Source organism: Larimichthys crocea, chromosome XIII (assembly GCF_000972845.2).
Source record: "Larimichthys crocea isolate SSNF chromosome XIII, L_crocea_2.0, whole genome shotgun sequence".
Classification (NCBI taxonomy): Eukaryota; Metazoa; Chordata; class Actinopteri; family Sciaenidae; genus Larimichthys; species Larimichthys crocea.
The window spans coordinates 46,897,313-46,917,333 of NC_040023.1; the positions used below are offsets into that span (position 1 = coordinate 46,897,313).

Sequence of the window (20,021 nt, forward strand, 5' to 3'; positions counted from 1 at the left end):
AAATAAAAGACGTGACAGCTGAATGCATTTAGACAAGCTTACTTTATTCATAAAGATCTTTGCAATACACACTTCAACCACTGTCCTGACATTCTCACATGAAAAGGGCTGCATCAGACACATGACACACACACACACACACACATTTGCCTTGTGATTACTGGGCATGTGCAATTTTTTTAAAAGCCTGAATACAACACTGTCTGGGGTCACTTTGTAATGACAGAAAATAGACAAGCGGCGGTAAGGAGCCCCGTGGACACACACATATAAATGACACTCACTCCTGATATGGACCTGCACACAAAGCAATAATTTTTTTTTTTCTTCTTCACAATTCTAATTTTAAAACATGAAAGTACATAACAATAAAAGTGTCTGTAACTAAAGTGTCTTGCAGTCTTATTTGCCCAGCTTCCTACAGCAGTAAAACATTGGTCCGTCATTCTGTCATCACTAAAACATGAGGGAAGTAACAATGACGGGGTGGAGGGGGGAAGGGTCACGACAGTAACTTACAGGTCTCTCCACGTCTTATATTTCATTTTTCATATGTACAGTACATTCAGAATAAAGCCTTATTTAGTGCAGATACATGAAAACGTAGTGCTGTTTTTGTTTAAACCATCGGACGTCTTTGCAAAAACACTATCGTACGGACAGTAGTACCGTAGTTTTGGGAGGAATCGCTTCCCATTCAAGTCAAAGAAATCTCTGCCGTGCCATTCTTCAATGATATATATGTATATATATATATACACACACACGCACACACACACACTCAGATGAGTCTTTTAAGACATCGCATATTCTCTCGCTCTGCATTTACACTTAAAAAAATCTCATCTCTTTCTGCCTTTACAAGCATTTTGCATCATGTGGACGATTAAAAGATTAAAATTAAAATGTCTTGGCTGCTTTATTACAAGAGAGTCCTACTTATTGTAAAGAAATATTTAGGGTAGTTATAGAACGGGGAAATCAACATACCAGAGCCCTGGTTCAAGCTCCTGCTACAAGTCACTCTTTTAGCTTGAACTGCAGTGGTTTTTCAATTGTTATGAACACAGAATAAATGCATGCACTACCAACGGTGCTGTAGCCCCTTGAAGCAGAAGGATGAGGATAAAAACGATACAAAAAAGTAAAAGACCATGGCACTATTCCCGAGTGGTAATAATACTTTTACCTATTGTGTATTAAGGTGAAAGCTACCCTACTTAATAAACACCTTGGTGGAGTAGCCCCCAAAGGACAAACTCTGCCTCCTCTCAAAGGTGGATTACATTCTTTCTAACCTTTATTAAGATTGCAAAAAAGTGCTAATGATTGTATATTAACGAGACAACTGAACCAAACCCCAATCGTAATGAGCTAATAGCTGACAACACATTTACCCATATAGAATTCTTGGGCCTCCCTTTTTACATCCTTCATTCGATCTGCTCGAAGTTGAGCACGTGGCCGTCAAAGTGCGTGAGGACGTGCCTCTCGAAGAGCTGCTGCTGACAGTTGAGGGGGAACTGCTCGGAGCAGACGGGGCAGATTTTCCAGTGGCTCTCCACGTGTTGCTCGAAGCTGCGCTGCTCAAAGTGAGGTGGGAAGATCACCTCGCATAAAGGGCAGCGCTTGTGGACGTCACTCCTGAGGGAAGGCAAAAAGGGTAGGGGGGCAGGTGTGACGAGGGGAGATGTCAGCGTGGTTTGTATCAATTAGTAGAAATGTGTACGCCGTGACTGTTTTGTTTGTTACATATTTTTGTCTGTCGATCCAGAACATTTACAGTTACACAGTTACAGCTGTATTAAATTATTTGCATTAAAAAAAAAAAAAAAACAGGAGTTGTGGTTTTACTTCATAACCGATGGACAGATGTGACAGTTCAACAAAAACTTAGCCTGGGGGTAAAACATACATACACAATGCTCTGAGTTTGGAAGTCATAAGTCCCTAAATGTATGCCTTTACACAGATGTCATGTGTTCTTATTTGTGAGGATGAAAATTCAACCTTGGATTACGCATGATCATGAAATCTACCTCTTAATCTGTCTGCAGGACAAAAATGAGGCTAACCACTGGCACAGGGATTGACTGACTTAAATAAAGAAGAAATCTCTCTGCAGTTCACTTTTATTGATTGACTTCATCTTTGTTGGCCTCATCCTATTTATATATGTTTTTCCATTTTTCATTATCTTTATTCTGAAGTCATTTTTTTTTTATGTGTGTGGGTAAGCACACTACCTGGAGTCAAAGCAGAAGCTGCTCCGGGCATCACTATGTCTATTCGACTGGTGATCACACGATGGCTGAGCCCCATTGGCAGCCTATGAAACACAAACACGTGAAAAAAAAAAGGATGTGAAATGATGGCCATATGATGCGCAAACAAACTTTACTGAAAGAGGAGAAATGGGTTGAAAGGGGTAAGATATGGGTGTGTGTGGTTATGCTTCTATTTCAAAGAACAACACAAAGTAAGTCTGTATTTACAGTTTTGCTTTCAAAACAACCGACGCTATAATCCCACAGACACAAACTGATCTTAGGTCTGTCCCTTTGCAAAATCTCCCCTAATTACTCTCCAAGCCCTTGTTATCTTCCGCTCTCTTGAGCTCTGAGGGAGTGACGTTAATTAGAGCTTTATGCAAATGAGTTCAAAGCTTCATCTTTTAAGGGCACGCTACTAATTCCCTTTATGCAGTGAGGAGGAGCACTCCAGAGACAGAGGGAGAGAGGGAGAGAGAGAGATTACTGTGACAGCAGTTTTTTTAGATGCTGAAAACACAAAGCGAGGGCAGGAAGGCAAACGCTGGGATCACAGTTAGTTATTTGTTAAAAATATGGGTGAAGTTCTACAAACGATATCCAGACAAACTGATGCTGTGATCAATTATGGTACTTGGGCAGAAAACATGTCAAATTAATTAACCGTACATGCATTAAGTATGCATAATCTGATGCATTAGCAACCACAGTTGATACAGGCACTCCACAGTGATTCCAGTCATCCATTATTGTTAATAAATGTCATACCAGCCTGGGTTTCAGTTTGGCGGTGGTTGTGTTTGTATGCACTTACATTTCGTGGCTCCTCCGGTGGCTGCTCCAGGCCCTCGGGGGGAGTCGTGTTGCGGGAGGGCTGTATGCAGACCACCTCTTGTTGGTCCCAGCCCGGTGCTGCGGAGCCAGGACTTGGGGGTGTGATCGGGGGTGCACAGGGAGGGGCACATGGTGGGGCCTCAGGTGGAGGACGAGACATGTGCTCGGGAGACAGTGCAACATCCATCCGGTCTGGAAAAACAGCAGCGCGTGGAAGTGTTAAACGACAGCGACATTTAATTGATTAAATTAAAACGATTTGACACTCCCTCCTACCTCTTGTGGTGTCAGTGGAGTAGGGATTGCCATACTGCAACTCGGCAGGCCTCTGTGGCACCAGCGGTGGAGGAGAGGGGTCCTGAGGGTATGGCATGGGGTAGCGCAACACCATTGGCTGCCTCATCTCAGCCCCCTGAACACTGGCTTCCTGCTCCCTCTGCCTGGACACACGCTGCAGCTCCTAGAGGGGCGACAAGATCCATCCCATATCTTTGAAACTGATAAACATATTTTCTGTGACTCAGTATAATAGTACAATTATTATTAGGTCATACATCTTGCACACGTTTTTGTCTCATAAGTTCTTAAAAACTATATATTGTGTCTTTAAATTGTCACACTGTACATTATTTTTGTATTTCAGTATGACATCTAACTAAAATCTTTTTACCCTCTTCTGTATCTATGCTATTATTAATAAGCCGACGGCCTGAAGAGAGAGAGGGACTGATGAGAATAGCTGTGTGAAAGAAAGTCAGTCAGTGTTTCCACAGTGCATTTTCACTGCTGGAACCACACGGTGAGTAAGTATTTTCAGCTCAGAGTTAAGTTTCCCTCTACATTGTTTCTGCCCTTTGTGATTATATCTGAAGCAAGAGCATTAGTACCCTACTCATTACTGTAATGGGTGTCAGACTTTGGCTCCCTTTGCTCTGGCTTCGCTGATGGAGGCACCCACCCTCTCCCTCTTTTACCCCCCTCCCCTCCCCTCCGAATGACTTCCTCTCTTGATGACTTCATTAGTGCGCTGCTATCAGGTTTAACATTTAAACCAGGGTTGGGAAGGTGAAACAGACATGTCGCGTGGCATTTGCACTGTCTAATGGCACTGTACCGGTTGGTGAAAGAAGCAAGTATAGATGTATTAATTAGAGGGTGGTGGGGAGTATGAAGAAGGGTAGGGATGGCTACAGAAAGGGTTCACACACCGCACAGAAGCTCTCATAATTGAATGTGATGATTTTCCTATGGAGGGCTTACATTATCTACATTTCTGCTATCAAACGCTAGGTCGTGATGCAAATTTAAAACCAGGCGGCTTTTTTGAAAATAAAAAACTATAACCTCAATTCACATTCATTATCAAAGCATGCGCTGTTTCAAATGTAAAGAGTCCATATGTATATAGTGGTAGTATTACTTTACCTCCTGTAGTTGCTCCTTGTCTCTAAGGGCCTGTGCGAGGTTGCGTTTCAGCTCCGTCACCTCACTGGCTCGCTCGGCCATCTGCACCTACAGACAAGGAAGAGAACAAAAAAAAATAAATAAATAAATAAATAAATAAACCTACATCTGAGCAGTGTTATAACATGACAACGGAGCCTGGAATAACTATACGCATACAACAAATGACATTCAGTGCCAAGAATATCACATTTCCTTAAGAGGTGTTACGTCAGCATCGGCGTCCCTGCCAAGGAAACATTATAGAGTGAAACCAAGCTCGAGCTCCAACTCAGCACTTTTTCAATATTGATGCATCTATTAAATACATTTGTGATAAATTCTTTAATTGTTTGCTCTATAAAACCGTTAATGTTATAGTGAAATATGTCCATCACAGTAATAAACGATAATAACGGAAGCCAGAAAAGAGTCCAGCGGGCCAAAACTAAACATAAACACCAGTGTTCTTGTGTTACTCATCATCGTCTGTGACATCTGTGACTAATTAACTAATTGTACTTTGAAGCAATAAATGCTCGACTACTAAATTGTTAACTTGCTTTCTAGTGATAATGAAGGGAATGAAGAAATAATACTGAAATGTACACGTTTAGTGCAGAAGTTGAATAAAATAGAGAGAGAATTAAATAACTAGAGCTGCAACTAAGAGTCATTTTTATTTCTAAATAATTATTTTGAGCAGAATGTGAAATAAATTCTTTACTCTATAAAATACCAGAAAAAGATCAAATATGGCCATCACAATTTATTTCAAGGAAATTTCTTCAAATCTCTTGTTTCTTCTGACCAACAGTCCAAAAGCAGACATTTAATTTACTATCTTCTTGACATTGTTTTTGACTAATTAATAAAATAACTAATTGTTTAAACTCAAATAAATTATAATAGATTCAGTGATCCTGTCCTTTCCCTGCTTTCAGGCTCAATGTCCACTCCATTTGTGTCAACTGATGAGGAAGAATGTCAGCAGGCATACACACAGGCAAGCAAAGTGAACATAATATTTGTCCGGTTGAGTTTTATTTAACCTGGAGCAGCGTCAAATGTGTGGTGCTTACTGTAAAACACACAGCTAAAGCCACAGAAACAGGGTCCGTGTCCAGGGCAGCTTGGAGAAGCAGCGCAGACCAGAGCAGACCGGATGATCGTAGTAAATCTCTTACTTTCTAACAGGACTGACCCTGTGGGATAGTTTACATGACTAGCTGTCTGCTCTTCTCTTATTTCATTCGCATTACAAAGTTTCCAAATCCCCCATATCTCCCGGTTTCTCTTTCTGCTTCACGTCTGTCTGTCTGTCTCGCTTTTTTCACTCTTAAATTCAGTTCCCGTCATTCTCTTTCATCTCCTTTTGTCCTCCCTTCTTTCATAAATTTACGGCGCAGCGTTAGGAGGTTAAGTTCAAGTGAAGGGATTCTGCAACAGTGTATTTCTGCGCCCCCTCACCTCCCTCCCTCCCTCCCTCCCTCCCCTCTTACTCCTCACCCCCACTCCTCTCTCCCTGTCTATTCCTCTTCCTCGCTTCATCCTCTGGGTGGCTGATGTAAACAGCCGTAAAGCATGGCGTTCCTTGGCTGCCTCTCTTGTCAGTCTCCGGGACCATTAAGAGCAGCTCGGGGGCTGGGGCACTCGCCTCAGACGGGAGACTCTATCAAAGACAGGGGAGAGCCTTATTTACAGCGCCGATAAACACACACTCACTCATGGAGATTAAATGCCAGTAGGTACTTTGGCGGACGTTCGCACGCAAAATGCAACAGGCCCACATACAAGCTCATATTGAATCCACACACACACACACACACACACACACACAGATACCACACACATTGTGCGGCACAGATGTAGTCGTTATGTGTGCGTGCACGGAGTAGCCCAGTTACTCTGCTAAATGCAGCCTCGAGTAAACATGAACATTTGCTACTCTGTCAGCTATACCTTCTCACCTCGAGTCAGCATTGGAGACTCTCGATATCTGTCATGTTTATCCGCTTCTTTAGAATGTTTCGTGTGGAACATTTACCCTATTTATCAAATAGAAAATTATTCAACATCAATTTCATAATTACTTTGTTTTTAAACCAAACAAAATAGTGGGAACATTTGTCTTTTTTTTGTCTTGTTTTTAGACATAATAATCTATTTGAAGATGTCACCTTGGGCTCTGGGAATTTAGGATTAGCATTTTTTATTTTTATTTTGTGACATTTAAAGAATTAAACGAAAGAAAAAAAAATTAATCAATAGTCAAACTAATTTTTGTGTAAAAGAATACACACATATCACTGTGTTCATCTGAGCTTAGTGATTGTTATTCAGAAAATAAATCAGAAATATGTTTAAGATTTAATTTGAACTAAACATTAAATAACCTGTGCTATGTCAGAGTAAAACAAACTATAACATGTCCATTAGGATTGGAACTCAACTTCAAAATATAATTTATTATTAAGTATTATTTGTGTGTGCAACGACATCCAGTGATAAAAAAAAAAAAAATCCAAATTAAATGGACTGGAAAATTAACTCGTGAAAGGGGAGAACAGGGATAATAAAAATGTTACTGTTGAGTTACTGTAAGTGAAATGAGGACATTGAGGAACAGAGTGGGTTTGTGTGAGAGGCTTCCTTTCACATTTGCCAAACTACACTGTGGCATATGTGTTGTTTTAACCCATATTTACAAAGGAAGTGTTTTGCTGCACTGAACAGTGACTGCCTTGTTTATAGGCTTCTGCTGACCATTGAGAGAGCACTGATCCCTCATACTTCCAGCCACTCCGCGTAAGTGTGCGTCTTACCCTGAATCGCTCCTCCTCGTCGGCCAGTCGCTGTTTGAGCGTCTCATTGATTGCGCACTGCTCCCTCCACTTCTCCTCCATCATCGCCAGCTCCTCCTCCACCGAGCGAGTCTGTTCCTTCTCTGCCTCCCCCAAGCTCCTCCCCTCCACCCCCAGCAGCACCTGCTCCTCCACGACATCCCTTACTTCCCCGACTCCCTCCTTCCCTGACGTTTTCTCCTCGCCGTTATCTTGGGCGCTCGGCCTCTCGTTCTCCACCTCCACCCAGCTCGTCATCCTCAGGCTCTCCTCCGGCAGGCTGTCCTTCTTCTCCTCTTTCTCTTTGTCTTCTTTCTGCCCGTCCTCTCCATGATTTGCCTCCACCTCAACCGTCTCCTTTGGCATTTTCTCTCTCTGTCTTTCTTCCTTCTCTGTGCCAACGTACGCATCAGTATGTGTGGATTCCCTGTTATTAAGTTCTCGAGTGATTGTCATCTCGGCTTGTTGTAGGACTGCAGCGGCTATATTCCCTGTAAAAACACACAAAGAAGTAGAACACAGAGGATTACATAGTCAGAAGAGCAGTCTTTGATCTGACTTGAAATGAAGTGCTAATTATTTCAATGCAATCACTTTTTATTTTCCCTTTAACAAAAGTCATAAAAAAACAGGGAAAAGCACTGTTTCTTTCTCTTTCAAATCATAATGTTGTCATTAAAATATTTGGTGTAATCACTATCCATCGCACTCACTCATCTACATCTGCTTTTATTTACTTCCCACATTTCAGAAGAAAGATCTTACATTTTAAGTCACCCCATTGTTTAAAGACGTGCTTGTTAGTGTGCCTGAGTGAAGAAAGCAACAGTAACAGCATCGAAAGAGATAAGTCAAAGTGAGTCAACGCTTACCGTTCATTATGCCATGTGATTGGAATGCATTACCGTCAACTGGAGGTACAGTTAGTGGAAAATCTCGTCTTTCTACATTTTCATTTGCATGGCGCAATCACCAGCACCGCTTAACTCTTAACTTAACTAGTGTTTCATTATTTATTCTGGAGCCAAGTGAAGTTTTTCTAAGAATATAACAACATGTATATTTATGTATTGCATCTGAAGGTGTATGCGTGTGTGTGTGTGTACCTGCTGTTGGTGACTCTGGACTAGGGGTCAGTGGCTCCAGTGTTGTCTCCGTGGATGCATTTCTCTTTGGCTCCTGCAGAAATACACACAACAACAAGATGTACAGTTACAATATGGAGTTGCTACTGGTTTAGTAACATTTTATTTGATATTATTTTATAGTATTCACAGCACTCACCCCCTGTGACTCTGTTGTGTTTAGTTTGGCCACCTGCCTACGGAGGCGCTGACACTCCCGGTACTTCTCCTTGTAGTGCTCTGCAGCCATGTGAAGACGCAGCTTCAGCTCCTCCACCTCTCTCTGCAGCTCGGCCTCTGCTTCTGACACCACCAAGATGCTTGGTGTCATCTCACCGCTGGTCCCGACACCCTGGGATATCAGATGATTTAAAAAAAAATAATAATAATGAGAAAGTTCTCTCAGGAAAACCCTTTTCCATGCTTTGCTTCAGAATTCCCACGTGCTCGGCCTATCATAGAACAGAAAATAAAAGATGTTTATACAGAATAAGGAAGTCTGACACTGACCACTTCCTTTTGTGCGGCGCTCCTCATGCGGTCTAGTTGACTCTCCATGCGTTGGCACTCGGCCTGAGCATCAGCCAGACTTGCACGAAGCTTGTCGGCTTCCAAGCGGGCGCGGTACAGCTCAGTCATTGTGTGGTCGCGGGCGCTGGCTGAATCGCGGAGCTCCGAGGCCAACAGCGAGGCCTGTTGCCGGGACGCTTGGAGCTGCTCCTCTGCCTGACGGAGGTGCTCACGCACACGGGCCAGCTCTGCCTGAAGGCATGTCAAAGAACATGATATACAGAGATGAACTAATTTACACTGCTCTTGGATGCTTCACCACGATAACATGATAACACTCAAGTTATTACTTGTTGCCCTTGGTTAGCTGAGTTGGTCTTGGCAGTAACATTTCAAACAAACCACTACTACCTTGTCAGCCTTGTGTGCCAGCAGCTCTTTCTCCAAGCTATCTCGCTGGGCAACGCAGGCCCTGAGCCTCTCCAGCTCCTCCTGGAACTGGGCAATGGTCACCTCCCGGTTCAGCTCCACTGCCTTCAGCATCTGCAGCTCTGCACTCAGTTTAGTGTTCTCCAGCTCGGTGCTACGCAGGTGGGCCTACAAAGTGAGAGAGAAAAAAAAAAGTCAAACACAAGGTTTGTTAGCCAAGATACACCTTTTCAGTTATCCAGCGTTTCCTCCCACCTTGTAAAGATCTCTCTCGTCCTTCTCGTTCTTCAGCTGGCTCTCCAGGCTGTCTCTCTCTGCTGTCAGCTTCTTCAGTCGGTCACGCAGACTGCGACATAGAATGATAAAAAATTACTTTTGCATTTTAAACCATCCAGTGAGATCATTGTATTAGACTAATTGTCAAGCAATTCATGCTCCCGTTTAGTAAGTGGGCAGCTTTGAAAAACGTTTCTAATTACACTACAAGTTTCCAAATTATTAACCATGACCCACTGAAAGTCAGCAAAATTTCTCAGCTCAAGGCTCAGCTGCATGGTCACCCCCCATCCATCATCTTGGTTGGGGGTTGAAGAAAAAAAGAAGGAAGAGACAAGCATTTAATGCAATACACGACAATCCTCCAGAATAAATACCACCCTTTTTAGCCTTATATTTGAATTTTACTGCGTTAGGGAGGTGTTGACTCAGTTTACTTCACGCGTTGCATTATTTTGTCCACCCAGCATAGACGAGTGGAATGATGAAGATGTCGAGGAAGCAGAAGGCAGGCACAAACTCCTCCTCAGACACAATCATTGTAACTGCCATGTCCACGTAGAAGTGGATGACTTTGGATGATTGATGGTCACATGATCGCATTCTCCGCTCACCAGTCCAGCTCCGTCTCCTTTTGCAGGCCTCTCTGGGTGACTCCCAGCAGGTCCTCCTCCAGCTGCCGAACCCGGTCCGTGGCCTCCGTCAGCCTCCTCCTCACCTCCTCCCTGTCCTCTGACAGGCCCTGCGATGAGCGCAGCAGCTCCTGCGGGACAGAAGAGGCAGCTGTGGATCAGGGTGACAGGCGCGGCAGCCATCATCACAGCCGCTGCATCAGCAGGCTGAACTTTAGCAGAGGGGGAAAGATCTTGCAGGATCTTATGCAATACTCATGATTAATCACAGATTTCGTGTGATGTGTTCAAGTTGGACTGCCAGTAAATTTATTTTTATTTGTTGTATTTATTCATCATTTGTACATACACTCTACTACTTTACAACTATAGCAGTGTAACTACTTGATTTGAAGTTCTGGTCTAATTACTTTTGCACAGGTATATATGCACAAATTAATAAATGCATGTATATAGTGTAAGATATTGTAATGCATATGTTATGTACAGACTTTTTTAATCTAATTTCATTCTGTTCTATTACAATTAATTTTAAATAGTTACCTTTTCTGTTTCCTATCTTTATAGCCTGTTTCTAGTACAGCTATAACATGAATTCCCCCCCTGGGTATCAGAAAAGTATCATTTCATCAATCATAAATCACCAGTTGCAAGTTATGACTCATTCGGGCCTTTTAATTGACACAAGGCACACATTCGTGATTTGAAATGACTGAAATGTCTGAACCAATATGGTGAACGCATGCAGGAATTCGAGTCTAGTATCAGTGAACTCGCACAACAGATCACATTAGGTCAGTTGTCTCCGTATGGTTGGCCTGCCGAGGAAATGCCTTGTTTGAACTTGCTGCTAATCGGCAGTGAAGGACATTAAATCATTCTTTGCTAATATTGGCTGTGAAAGAGCAACATACCTCCGCACACACCCTTCTATCTGTAGCATGTGCACACATACTCGCTCACTCACAGAGAGCTAGTGAAAAGACACATAACTACACTTTCAAGGACTAATGCAGACGGACAGATCATAGAATACAGCAAAGCAATCAGAAACCGACAGAGTGCACATGAACCACAGATACATACTCAGTGTACTCCCTTTGGGCTTGGCTCCGGCGTAGATTACTGTATGATTTTTACGGCTGGCGTTTGGGAAGCACTTTAGCAGTGCATAAAGACCTTATAAAAAGTGTAGTCGTAAAATTAGCAGCCACAAAATATGTACTTATGTTTTCATGTTAAACTCAGGACATTTCCATCAGCGTGGCATGAGCTAACACACCTACTGTAAATGCTCCACAAAAAGAGACACACACCTACTCACACAAGTCGTATATCTACAGAAGGACATGCCTGCTGAATGAAAAGCAGCACGGTAATAACAGTGTGTGTGTGTGTGTGTGTGTATTACCACGTAATTTATGGCGATTTTGTCCTTCATAAAAAAAAATGTAAAAAAAAAAAAAAAAAAAGAGCAGTGGACTAACCAGAAGCAGCCTTCTCTTACTCTGGAGCCTACTCCGAAGAGCGGCACTAGGGGGCAACAAGAGACTAGATTCAAACTCACAAACCTCTTGGCAAGTTTCAGTGTTTCACCTCTCCCCACTCCTTCCACCCTCGCTTCTCTTATTTCACTGAGATGCCTTGAGTTGACTGCTTTTAGGTGTGTGAGCCAAGTTACTGCTTATCAAATAAGCAACTCATAAAACACCAAAAACTGACTCATCCTGGGGAGTGAGTGAGTGCATTGGGAGGGAATGGAGTAAAAAGTACAAAATGAAATTGAATTTATTTTTTGTGTGTTTAATTAAGATAAATGTTCCTAAATGTATTTTTGGTAACTTTGGCAAAATAAGTCAAAATTCGAGAGAGAGAAAGACGGGGACAGACAGACGCGGGAGAAAATAGACAGTGAGAAAGCAGTGGCCACCGAAATCGCGTGACTGAGTGGTGTTTGTCCCTGAGGCTGGGCAGGGCTCTTTTTTTTCAGGCAGGCGGTTTTGCGGACTACCCTCCTCTCATTCCACACACAGACTAAAAGGGTTTGCAAGCGGGTGGCATAATGAGTGTGTTTGTGTTTGTGTGCGCGCTTGTGCATGTGTGAATGCACATTAGAGGGGGCCCTGTGGTGTGGAACCTGAATGCGAGTGTGAGAGTAAAGAGGGGGGCCGCAGCGTGTACGCGTACGAGCGTGTGTGTGTGTGTGTGTTTGACGTCATGTTTGTTCACTCTGTGGTTGCAATGGCATCGTCCCTGACGCCAGATGCCCGAGAAAAACTGTGTCCCAATTCCGTTCTGGCCCACTGAGTCAGGTCGTTAAAGAAGGAGAAAAAGATTGGCATACACACAAACACACACACACACACACACACACACACACACACGCACACACACGCTGCAGCTCTTTGTGTGTCTCTCAAACATGGGCACAGATTATTCATAAATTCGGGCCTTTGAAGTTTTCAGACCTGTGATCACTGGTGAGGAACCGGCTCCGCACACACACATGTGCAAATAGAGACTGTCTGTTTATGTACACACTCACCTCTACATATGTACACAGCCCACACACTTGCAAGCAAATACACACATGCACAAAGACACCAAACCTCATGTGCAGTCTTACTGTTGTCCCTTTTTGTATTAGCTGCGACATTTGCTGAATTAGTAAAAGAATGTATGTCGTATTTTTTCTTTAGACTTTTAAATTCATTTTATTTTTTGAGCTATAACTTTTAAATCTCTAATGGCTGATTGGAAGATGCCGATCACCTGTGGTATGGGGCACAAATACCTTTTTGATAAGCACAAAACACTAGAACTTATTTAAATATTATTTAAATATATAACTCTATTTTAAAAAAGCATAGTTTCTCTGTGGGATCATCCTTTCCTGCGATCACTCTCTAACCTGGTTGTGTGTCCTCAGCAGGCTGCACGTCTCCCTCTCCTGCTCCCGCTCCCTGGCCAGTCTTTTCTGCTCCTCCTGCAGCTGCTGCTTCTCCTCCTGGAGGACACGCATGGCCTTCAGCAGCTCCCTGCGCTCCTGCTGCGCCTCCTCCACATGCTGCCATGGCAGAAATTAGATTATGGGTAGAGAGAAAAAAAGGTGACAAAGATACCTGCTCCGTTAGGATTTTGTTGTTTGAGTCATTTTTGTTATTTTTTTTTAATACCGTTTTGGAAATTATATATTGTGTGTTGTATCTATGGTTGGTCAGAGTTCACATCTCGTGTGGCGTACCTCTAGCAGGCCGGTCTTGGTGGTGACGACCAGTATGTCGGAGTTGCTGTCGTCCTCGGTAACAGTCAGCAACTCTTCGGTGGGTGTTGCTGACCTGAACTGGAAGGGTGTGCTGGCTCCTCTAATGTCACCAGCATGTGTGACATAACAAAACTGGTAGAACTCGCCGTCAGATTTAGGAACATAATACCCTACAAATAAATAAGATTGTGTATTTGTGTTAAATTCTCTTTTTAATTAAAAAAAAACTCATTATTGTGTATTTAATAAATATATGTGAATATATTTAAATATGAAATATACATGTATTTCACTTAATCAGGAACAAAAGTATCCCTAAACATTTCAGTGACATAAAACTGTTTTGTTTCAACATGAAGAAAAGACATTTAATACTGTCACATCACGTCACAGCCGACACATCATTTATATATGCTGATATTTCAAACAGTGCATAGCTACACTTTGAGATCTCACTGGAGCATTACATTCATATGCTGGGCCGGGTTCTGGGATGGAGGAGTAAGTACAGAACATCCGGCAGCCAAGTGGTTTTACTGACTACTGACACACCACAGCATGCTCTCATATTTTCACTGTGTAATATCTGACCGTTCCAGGCTCAGTAAAACCAGTTTGCAGGCCCTCAACCTGTGTGTGTGGTTTGAGAGGTGCTCAGGTCCCAGGCCGCCGTTTGCGGTTGTGTTCCCTTATTAAATAAAAGTGCTGGTTTTTATACGCACCGTAAAATGGAGGAGTTACTTTGGAATACCCTGGGTCTGTATAGTGGTTTACATAGTCTATGTGTGTGTGTGTGTGTGTGTGTGTGTGTGTGTGTGTGTGTACCTTGGAACACCACAGTCCTGTTCACAGTACTTCCTGGTTCGTAGTTTTCAGGCATAGGAGACCAAAGAAAGGTGTAGTAATCTCTGGCTGTGCTCCAACCCACCTGAGGACATCAACAGAAATGTTGATCCACAATAAAAAAAATAAAAATAAAATAAAAAAACAGTGTAAAGCAAGATATTATGTGGAAAAAAACATCACAAATTTCACTTTTGTCATGAATTTGTTAATAGCCAGATGTCCTTTTATCATTGCATTTTCAAAAACATGCTTAATAAAAGGACGCTGGAGGATTACATACAACATTCACGGCAGAATGGAAACATTTAAAACCATGCCCCCCCTCATTCTTCCACACACCTCCTCTTCCTCCTCTTTCCTTCCTCTCAGTTCCTGCCCCTTTTGGGCTCACACAAAAGAGGGGCAGTGGAGGTGTGAGAATGAGGGGGTGTATGCAGCTTTGCGTGTGTGTACACACACACGCAAAGCCTCATAAGGAGGCACAGAATGACCCACGTGGAAAAGAAAAAAAATAAGGGGTAAAAAAAAAAGAAAAAAAGAACGAGGTAAGAAGAGGTGAAAATTTTACACAAAATGGCAGGGGAGATGTAATTCTATGGATTTCATGTGTTGTTAGGTGACAGACGATGAAAGGGAGTTGTGAACATCATAACTCAGGTCCTGCGTCGTAAATCTGTCGCGCACAACCGCACACTCTCCCTGTCTGGGCCGCTTACGGACATACACACACCTCGTTTCGACTCACATGTGCGATACATGTTTGTAACGTTACATAACTGGACTTCAGCTGTGGATAACTCAACCACCTGTGGGGACTTTTTTTATTTTTTACATTTTTAAAAATGCAGAAACGGTGGTGCAGGAGAAACAAAAAGTCTCGTTTGGACAGCTGCCACATAGCTATCATATATTACATGTTTAGACAGTCGGTTGATTATGCTGTAATGAAAATTATAGGCTGCTCCAGACACTGGGAGTGAGGTTACTTACCTTTGTTGAATTTTAAACTTAACTATAACTTTCAAAGATTAAATAATACCACGCCAGTAAAACGTTCATGTTCACATAAATCCATTTATGCCGTTAAATATGTAAATAAACAATAATCAGTTGCAGAAAATGAACTGAATGAAATGATAGATGAATTCATCAAATGAATGAAAAAAGTAAGCAATCCAAGAAAAACAGGCCTCAAAAACACATCACTGCCAATTTCTGGAAAAGCATTGGGAAGTAACTGTAAATCAATAGCCGCCTCAAAACATCTGTCAAAACGTCTGTTGTGATAAGGCTGTTGCATGATATGTAATTGTAGTGTTAGCCTTATCAACCCATTACACTGAGTATAATGCTATTCCAAATAAATGGTAATTGTCAGTGTGAAAACTTGGTCCAGGAACATTCTTTCCACGTCTAACAGCATCTCAGTGAGAGCCTCGGATGGATGGACTCCAGCCAGGTTTGCCTGTGTGCTCACGTGTGTTTGCTTAAGACAGAACAGACATAAATCATTTTGCTAATTGCAGAGTGAACTTGACTGACATTTGGTTAGGTATGGTGTAGCATTCCAACACGGGAGTGATGTTATAAAATAATCACAGGCAAAGCAGCTATCAATCATTCAACCAAGGTGTGAGGGAACGGCACGATGACACCTTAATTATACACTTACACAACGGGTTTCTCCCTGCCACTCCAACAAACATGCCACAACCAAAAAACCTCCACAGGACTTTTTTAGGGGTGTGTGTGTGTGTGTGTGTGTGTGTGTGTGTGTGTGTGATCAAACTCAAACTAAATGAATGTGTATGTTGTATGGAAAAAATTGAAAGAAAAAGAAAACTAGCTGATGTACAGTGTGTTCACGGCTTTACACTGCAGTACTGTTTGAGTGCGCCACCATGTAGGAGGAACTTTATTTCACTGGGATCCTTATTACTGTGCTATGAGCATTTCCCACCACTAGGGGGTGTCTGTGCACAACTCAAACGAGTTGCAGTGCCTGTCTGAGCAGTCTGAGTCATCCCCACAACAAGTCAGCTTTCTCTGTGAGACAGGTAACGCCTATAGATGTGGAAGGTGTGTGTGTGTGTGTGTGTGTGTGTGTGTGTGTGTGTGTGTGTGTGTGTGTGTTGGGGGGGAGGGGTGTGACTCTTTCCCTGAGTCATATCTGTACAGAGTTTTTGCCTCCGGGAGGTAAAAAGACATGACAGAAGACAAACATTGTCATCCACGTTCTGTGGGAAAGTCAAAACTAATAAATCATTGTAATAATAATCTACCAACCTGTTGATTTTGGCATTAGAGTCCTCAAACACCCTATCAAATTTATTAATTAAATTAATTTAGGGGCAAAACATAAGATTCAGTAGCCCTTGAATGATGGCACAACTGAATCTCCTTTTTATAATCAAAGTGGATGAATATTATTTGTAAAAAGTCAGATAAATACTGACCTAATACACACCCCACGGACAAAACTCATTACAAGGTAAACAGTTTACTGTAATAATAATATATGTAGACATATTGCCAAGATTTTGCCACAATGAAAAAGATAAATATCTCTCTGAAAAGACACAAAGACAGACTAAAGGATTAAAGAAGCGTGGTAAGCACTGATGATCAAAAAGGTTTCATTAGCGTCGATTACGTCAATTAAAAATTTTCCAATTGACTTTTTTCCATATAAACCCAGCATCTTTATTCCTTTTTTTAATTGAGCTGGTGGATTTGAAGTCGGTTCTTAAACAACAATAAAATGTTTGTCTTTTGACTTTTACGAGACATTAAGTTTCCTAGTTCACATTTCCTGTTAATTACGTGTGAGATTTGAGGTCCTTGATAAAAGAGCCGGAGCGGAGGTTGGTTAACAGGAAGCACAGAAAAGACTGATGGAAAGACAGAGGGGAACGAACAAGTGAAGTAGGGGAAAAAGAGGTCCTAATAAGAATTAGAGTGGTTCACAAAGAGCACCAAATGTTTGCCCCCCAGCGAGACCTACTGCAACCAGCCCACCATGTACACTCTTCCTCTTTCTGCATGCAGAGCAACCACACCAAAGCTTGTGGTGAGGTATTAGGCAAGTAGCAAAGAGCTGAACCATTAGTGTCAGGGCAGATGTATGTCTTACTGTACCAACTGCAAACCTATGGCCAATTAATAAAACCCTAAACACATAATCCATGTCAAAAACACTTATGTAATGGGCTGGTAATAGTTCCAAATGTCTCTTTGTAACATAGATGATTCACATTAATGAAAGTCTGGTCCTTAACTGATCATGTTAGACGAGGTCTTTGAAACAGCTGTGGTGTGCGTGCTGTACCTTGAAGATGCCCACCCAGTCTTTGGGGTGGGGAGCGATGTATGGGGTTAGGGTGTAGTGACACTCCAGGGGTGCCTGGGGCAGGAAACTCTTCCCAACATTCTGGAAGATGACGTGGGCAAAGTTAGACGTCTCCATGACACTGACGCTGCTGCCCGGTGACGAGTCCACCACCTGGAACGATGACATTGTATCCTGTTGGTCACTTCATTTGTCTGTAAGAGAAAAGAGCAAAAGAGAGGGAAGGTGAGTATCCCAAATTCGAAAAAAAGAGTGAAGGAGGTAAAAGTATTTCTTTCAGTGACGCACACCCAAACACACACATGACAAAAAGACAAATAAAGCAAGATTATAGTCAAAAGGCATATTTCTAGTGGCAAGATCTCTAGTTTGAGGTTCCACACCATCTTAGAAAATCTATATTGATTAATTAAAAAAAGTGGAGTATATATGCAAGTACATATCATACCCACCGCTGGAAAGGGTATTCCTTCCCCTATCCCGTTTGCTACAAGGGTTTAAGGACACAGGGTGTTGTAAAGCCGTCTGAGGCAACTCAAAGCTGTATGAATAAAATTGACTTGACTTAAAAAAAAAGATCCATGTTGTAGGGCAAAATTTGGTCCCAATCATGCCACAATATTTCTTATAATCTGTGACGATTAGTGCAAAAAGAAAACTTTTGTCTCATAACTTAAGATAGTGCCAGTATCCACGAAACTGCTGCACCTTCCTATAACAACTACAAGCCTGAGAAATAAGCACTTTTGATCATGGATAACTTATGCGTTTTATGAAAGTGTATAAAACAGATGAGTACATGTATGACTTTGAGTTTAACAGAGTGTTTATATACTGTGGTCTATGAGGCTGATGATGAGGAATAGCTACTCTCCTTGACTCTGGAGGGAGGATACTGTGAGTCAAGGCCTTGGGCTTTAAACCAGACCGTGACAAGGCTGCTTTATAGGACAGGCAGTATCCAGCGTGTGTGCAGCCTTACACGTACCAGCAACTAAAACATAATAATAATAATACATTTTATTACATAGGCACCTTTCTGTCACCCAAGGACACCTTATAATAAATGAGAGTAGACAGCAAATAACAGAAACAAACAAAAAGAACCATAAAATTACAAGAATACAACATTAAAAACAGGTTAAAACAGGACAATGCAATTGAATCAGATGGAAAAGGCAGACTTAAATTGTGAGAGTGAGTTGATGTTCCTTATGAAGGGGGGGTAAAGATGATAAACGATGATGTCAGGATATTTCAAGTTTGATCATTATTATTTTTTGAAAATGTGTTTCTTGCAAGTTGCCCAACTTCATATAAAAATGCACAACTAAATTGCTGGAGCAGCCTTTTTTTTTTTTTTTTTTTTTAAAAGGAAATTATACTCCACATAGCTGGTGTGGTTAAAGTCGCTGGCAAACACAGTATACCAATCCTACCAACACACACACACACACACACAGAGACACACCTCTGTGACTAAGTACCTTCCAGCAAGGCCGCTGACTTTGAGCTGTTCAAACACAGCCTTTGCTTTGTGGTTTTCAGGAGTTGTTGAGGTGGATAAACTGAACCATCCATTCACGTTTGCCTTTTAAAAAAACAAACACTCTCCTTTAGTGAGATGAATGAAAGTCATAACTGATGCTCAGCTAACCCGCTAACACACAGCATCGTCTGCACACTTGACAACACAAACGCAAACTAACACTTTAGTATAATGTCACAGCTGACATCCAACACACACACACACACACACACAGCTGTGCCGCACAAAAACAAACCTGCAGGTTTAGTCAGAGAGGATTTCATCTTATTCACGGGTTGCTAGGCAGCTAACATTAGCTCGTCGAGCAGGCCATGTCTAAACATTGAAGCTGCTGACACAAGACGCGGACATTCACAGGGTTAAACGTCAAATTAAAACAGTACCCTTTGTCAGATGAATTCCACCTGCGGGGAAAATAAACAGTGAATCTCTGCCGGACAGGTACGCGATGTTTTGTTGCTACTTGTCCCCCCCTCGTTGTTGTCAAAGCTCTGACGATGATGCGTCTCTTCCTGAAAGAGCGAAAAAAAAAAAATGATGCTGAACTTCCGGGATGCTGAGCAGTACCAGTGATGCTGAGGAGCAACAGGAAACTATATTAATGACATAACTCACTTATATCACTTTACGATTAAATTATATTTGCTTCAG

General features: G+C 42.0%; 1 protein-coding gene across 4 annotated transcripts; it reads right to left on the minus strand.

The window, feature by feature from the left end:
* Positions 1–23: 23 nt before the first annotated feature.
* On the minus strand, positions 24–19,904 carry tax1bp1a (Tax1 (human T-cell leukemia virus type I) binding protein 1a). 4 transcript variants are annotated; one of them, XM_027286369.1, is made up of 18 exons: positions 19,754–19,904; positions 19,309–19,412; positions 17,801–18,015; positions 14,452–14,554; positions 13,606–13,796; positions 13,273–13,428; positions 10,344–10,492; positions 9,709–9,799; positions 9,436–9,621; positions 9,025–9,276; positions 8,675–8,866; positions 8,497–8,569; positions 7,373–7,881; positions 4,530–4,616; positions 3,381–3,564; positions 3,085–3,296; positions 2,247–2,329; positions 24–1,644 (listed from the first exon to the last, which is right to left on the minus strand). In XM_027286369.1, the coding sequence occupies exons 3-18, from the start codon at positions 17,987–17,989 to the stop codon at positions 1,434–1,436; spliced, it is 2,868 nt and encodes a 955-aa protein (XP_027142170.1). In that variant the 5' UTR covers positions 17,990–18,015; positions 19,309–19,412; positions 19,754–19,904; the 3' UTR covers positions 24–1,433. The 4 variants fall into 4 exon arrangements, with proteins under 4 accessions (XP_027142170.1, XP_027142171.1, XP_019130999.1 ...); XM_027286370.1 differs by having other exon boundaries at positions 19,293–19,412; XM_019275454.2 differs by lacking the exon at positions 19,309–19,412.
* Positions 19,905–20,021: the final 117 nt, after the last annotated feature.

Bases quoted from the DNA above. Each gene is read 5' to 3' on its own strand.
- tax1bp1a (XM_019275454.2), bottom strand. From the start codon at position 17,989: ATGTCATCGTTCCAGGTGGTGGACTCGTCACCGGGCAGCAGCGTCAGT. The intron at 7,882-8,496 runs GTACACACACAC...GTGTTTTTACAG, and splicing joins TCCAGAGTCACCAACAGCAG to GGAATATAGCCGCTGCAGTC. The intron at 3,565-4,529 runs GTAAAGTAATAC...TCGCCCCTCTAG, and splicing joins ACAAGGAGCAACTACAGGAG to GAGCTGCAGCGTGTGTCCAG.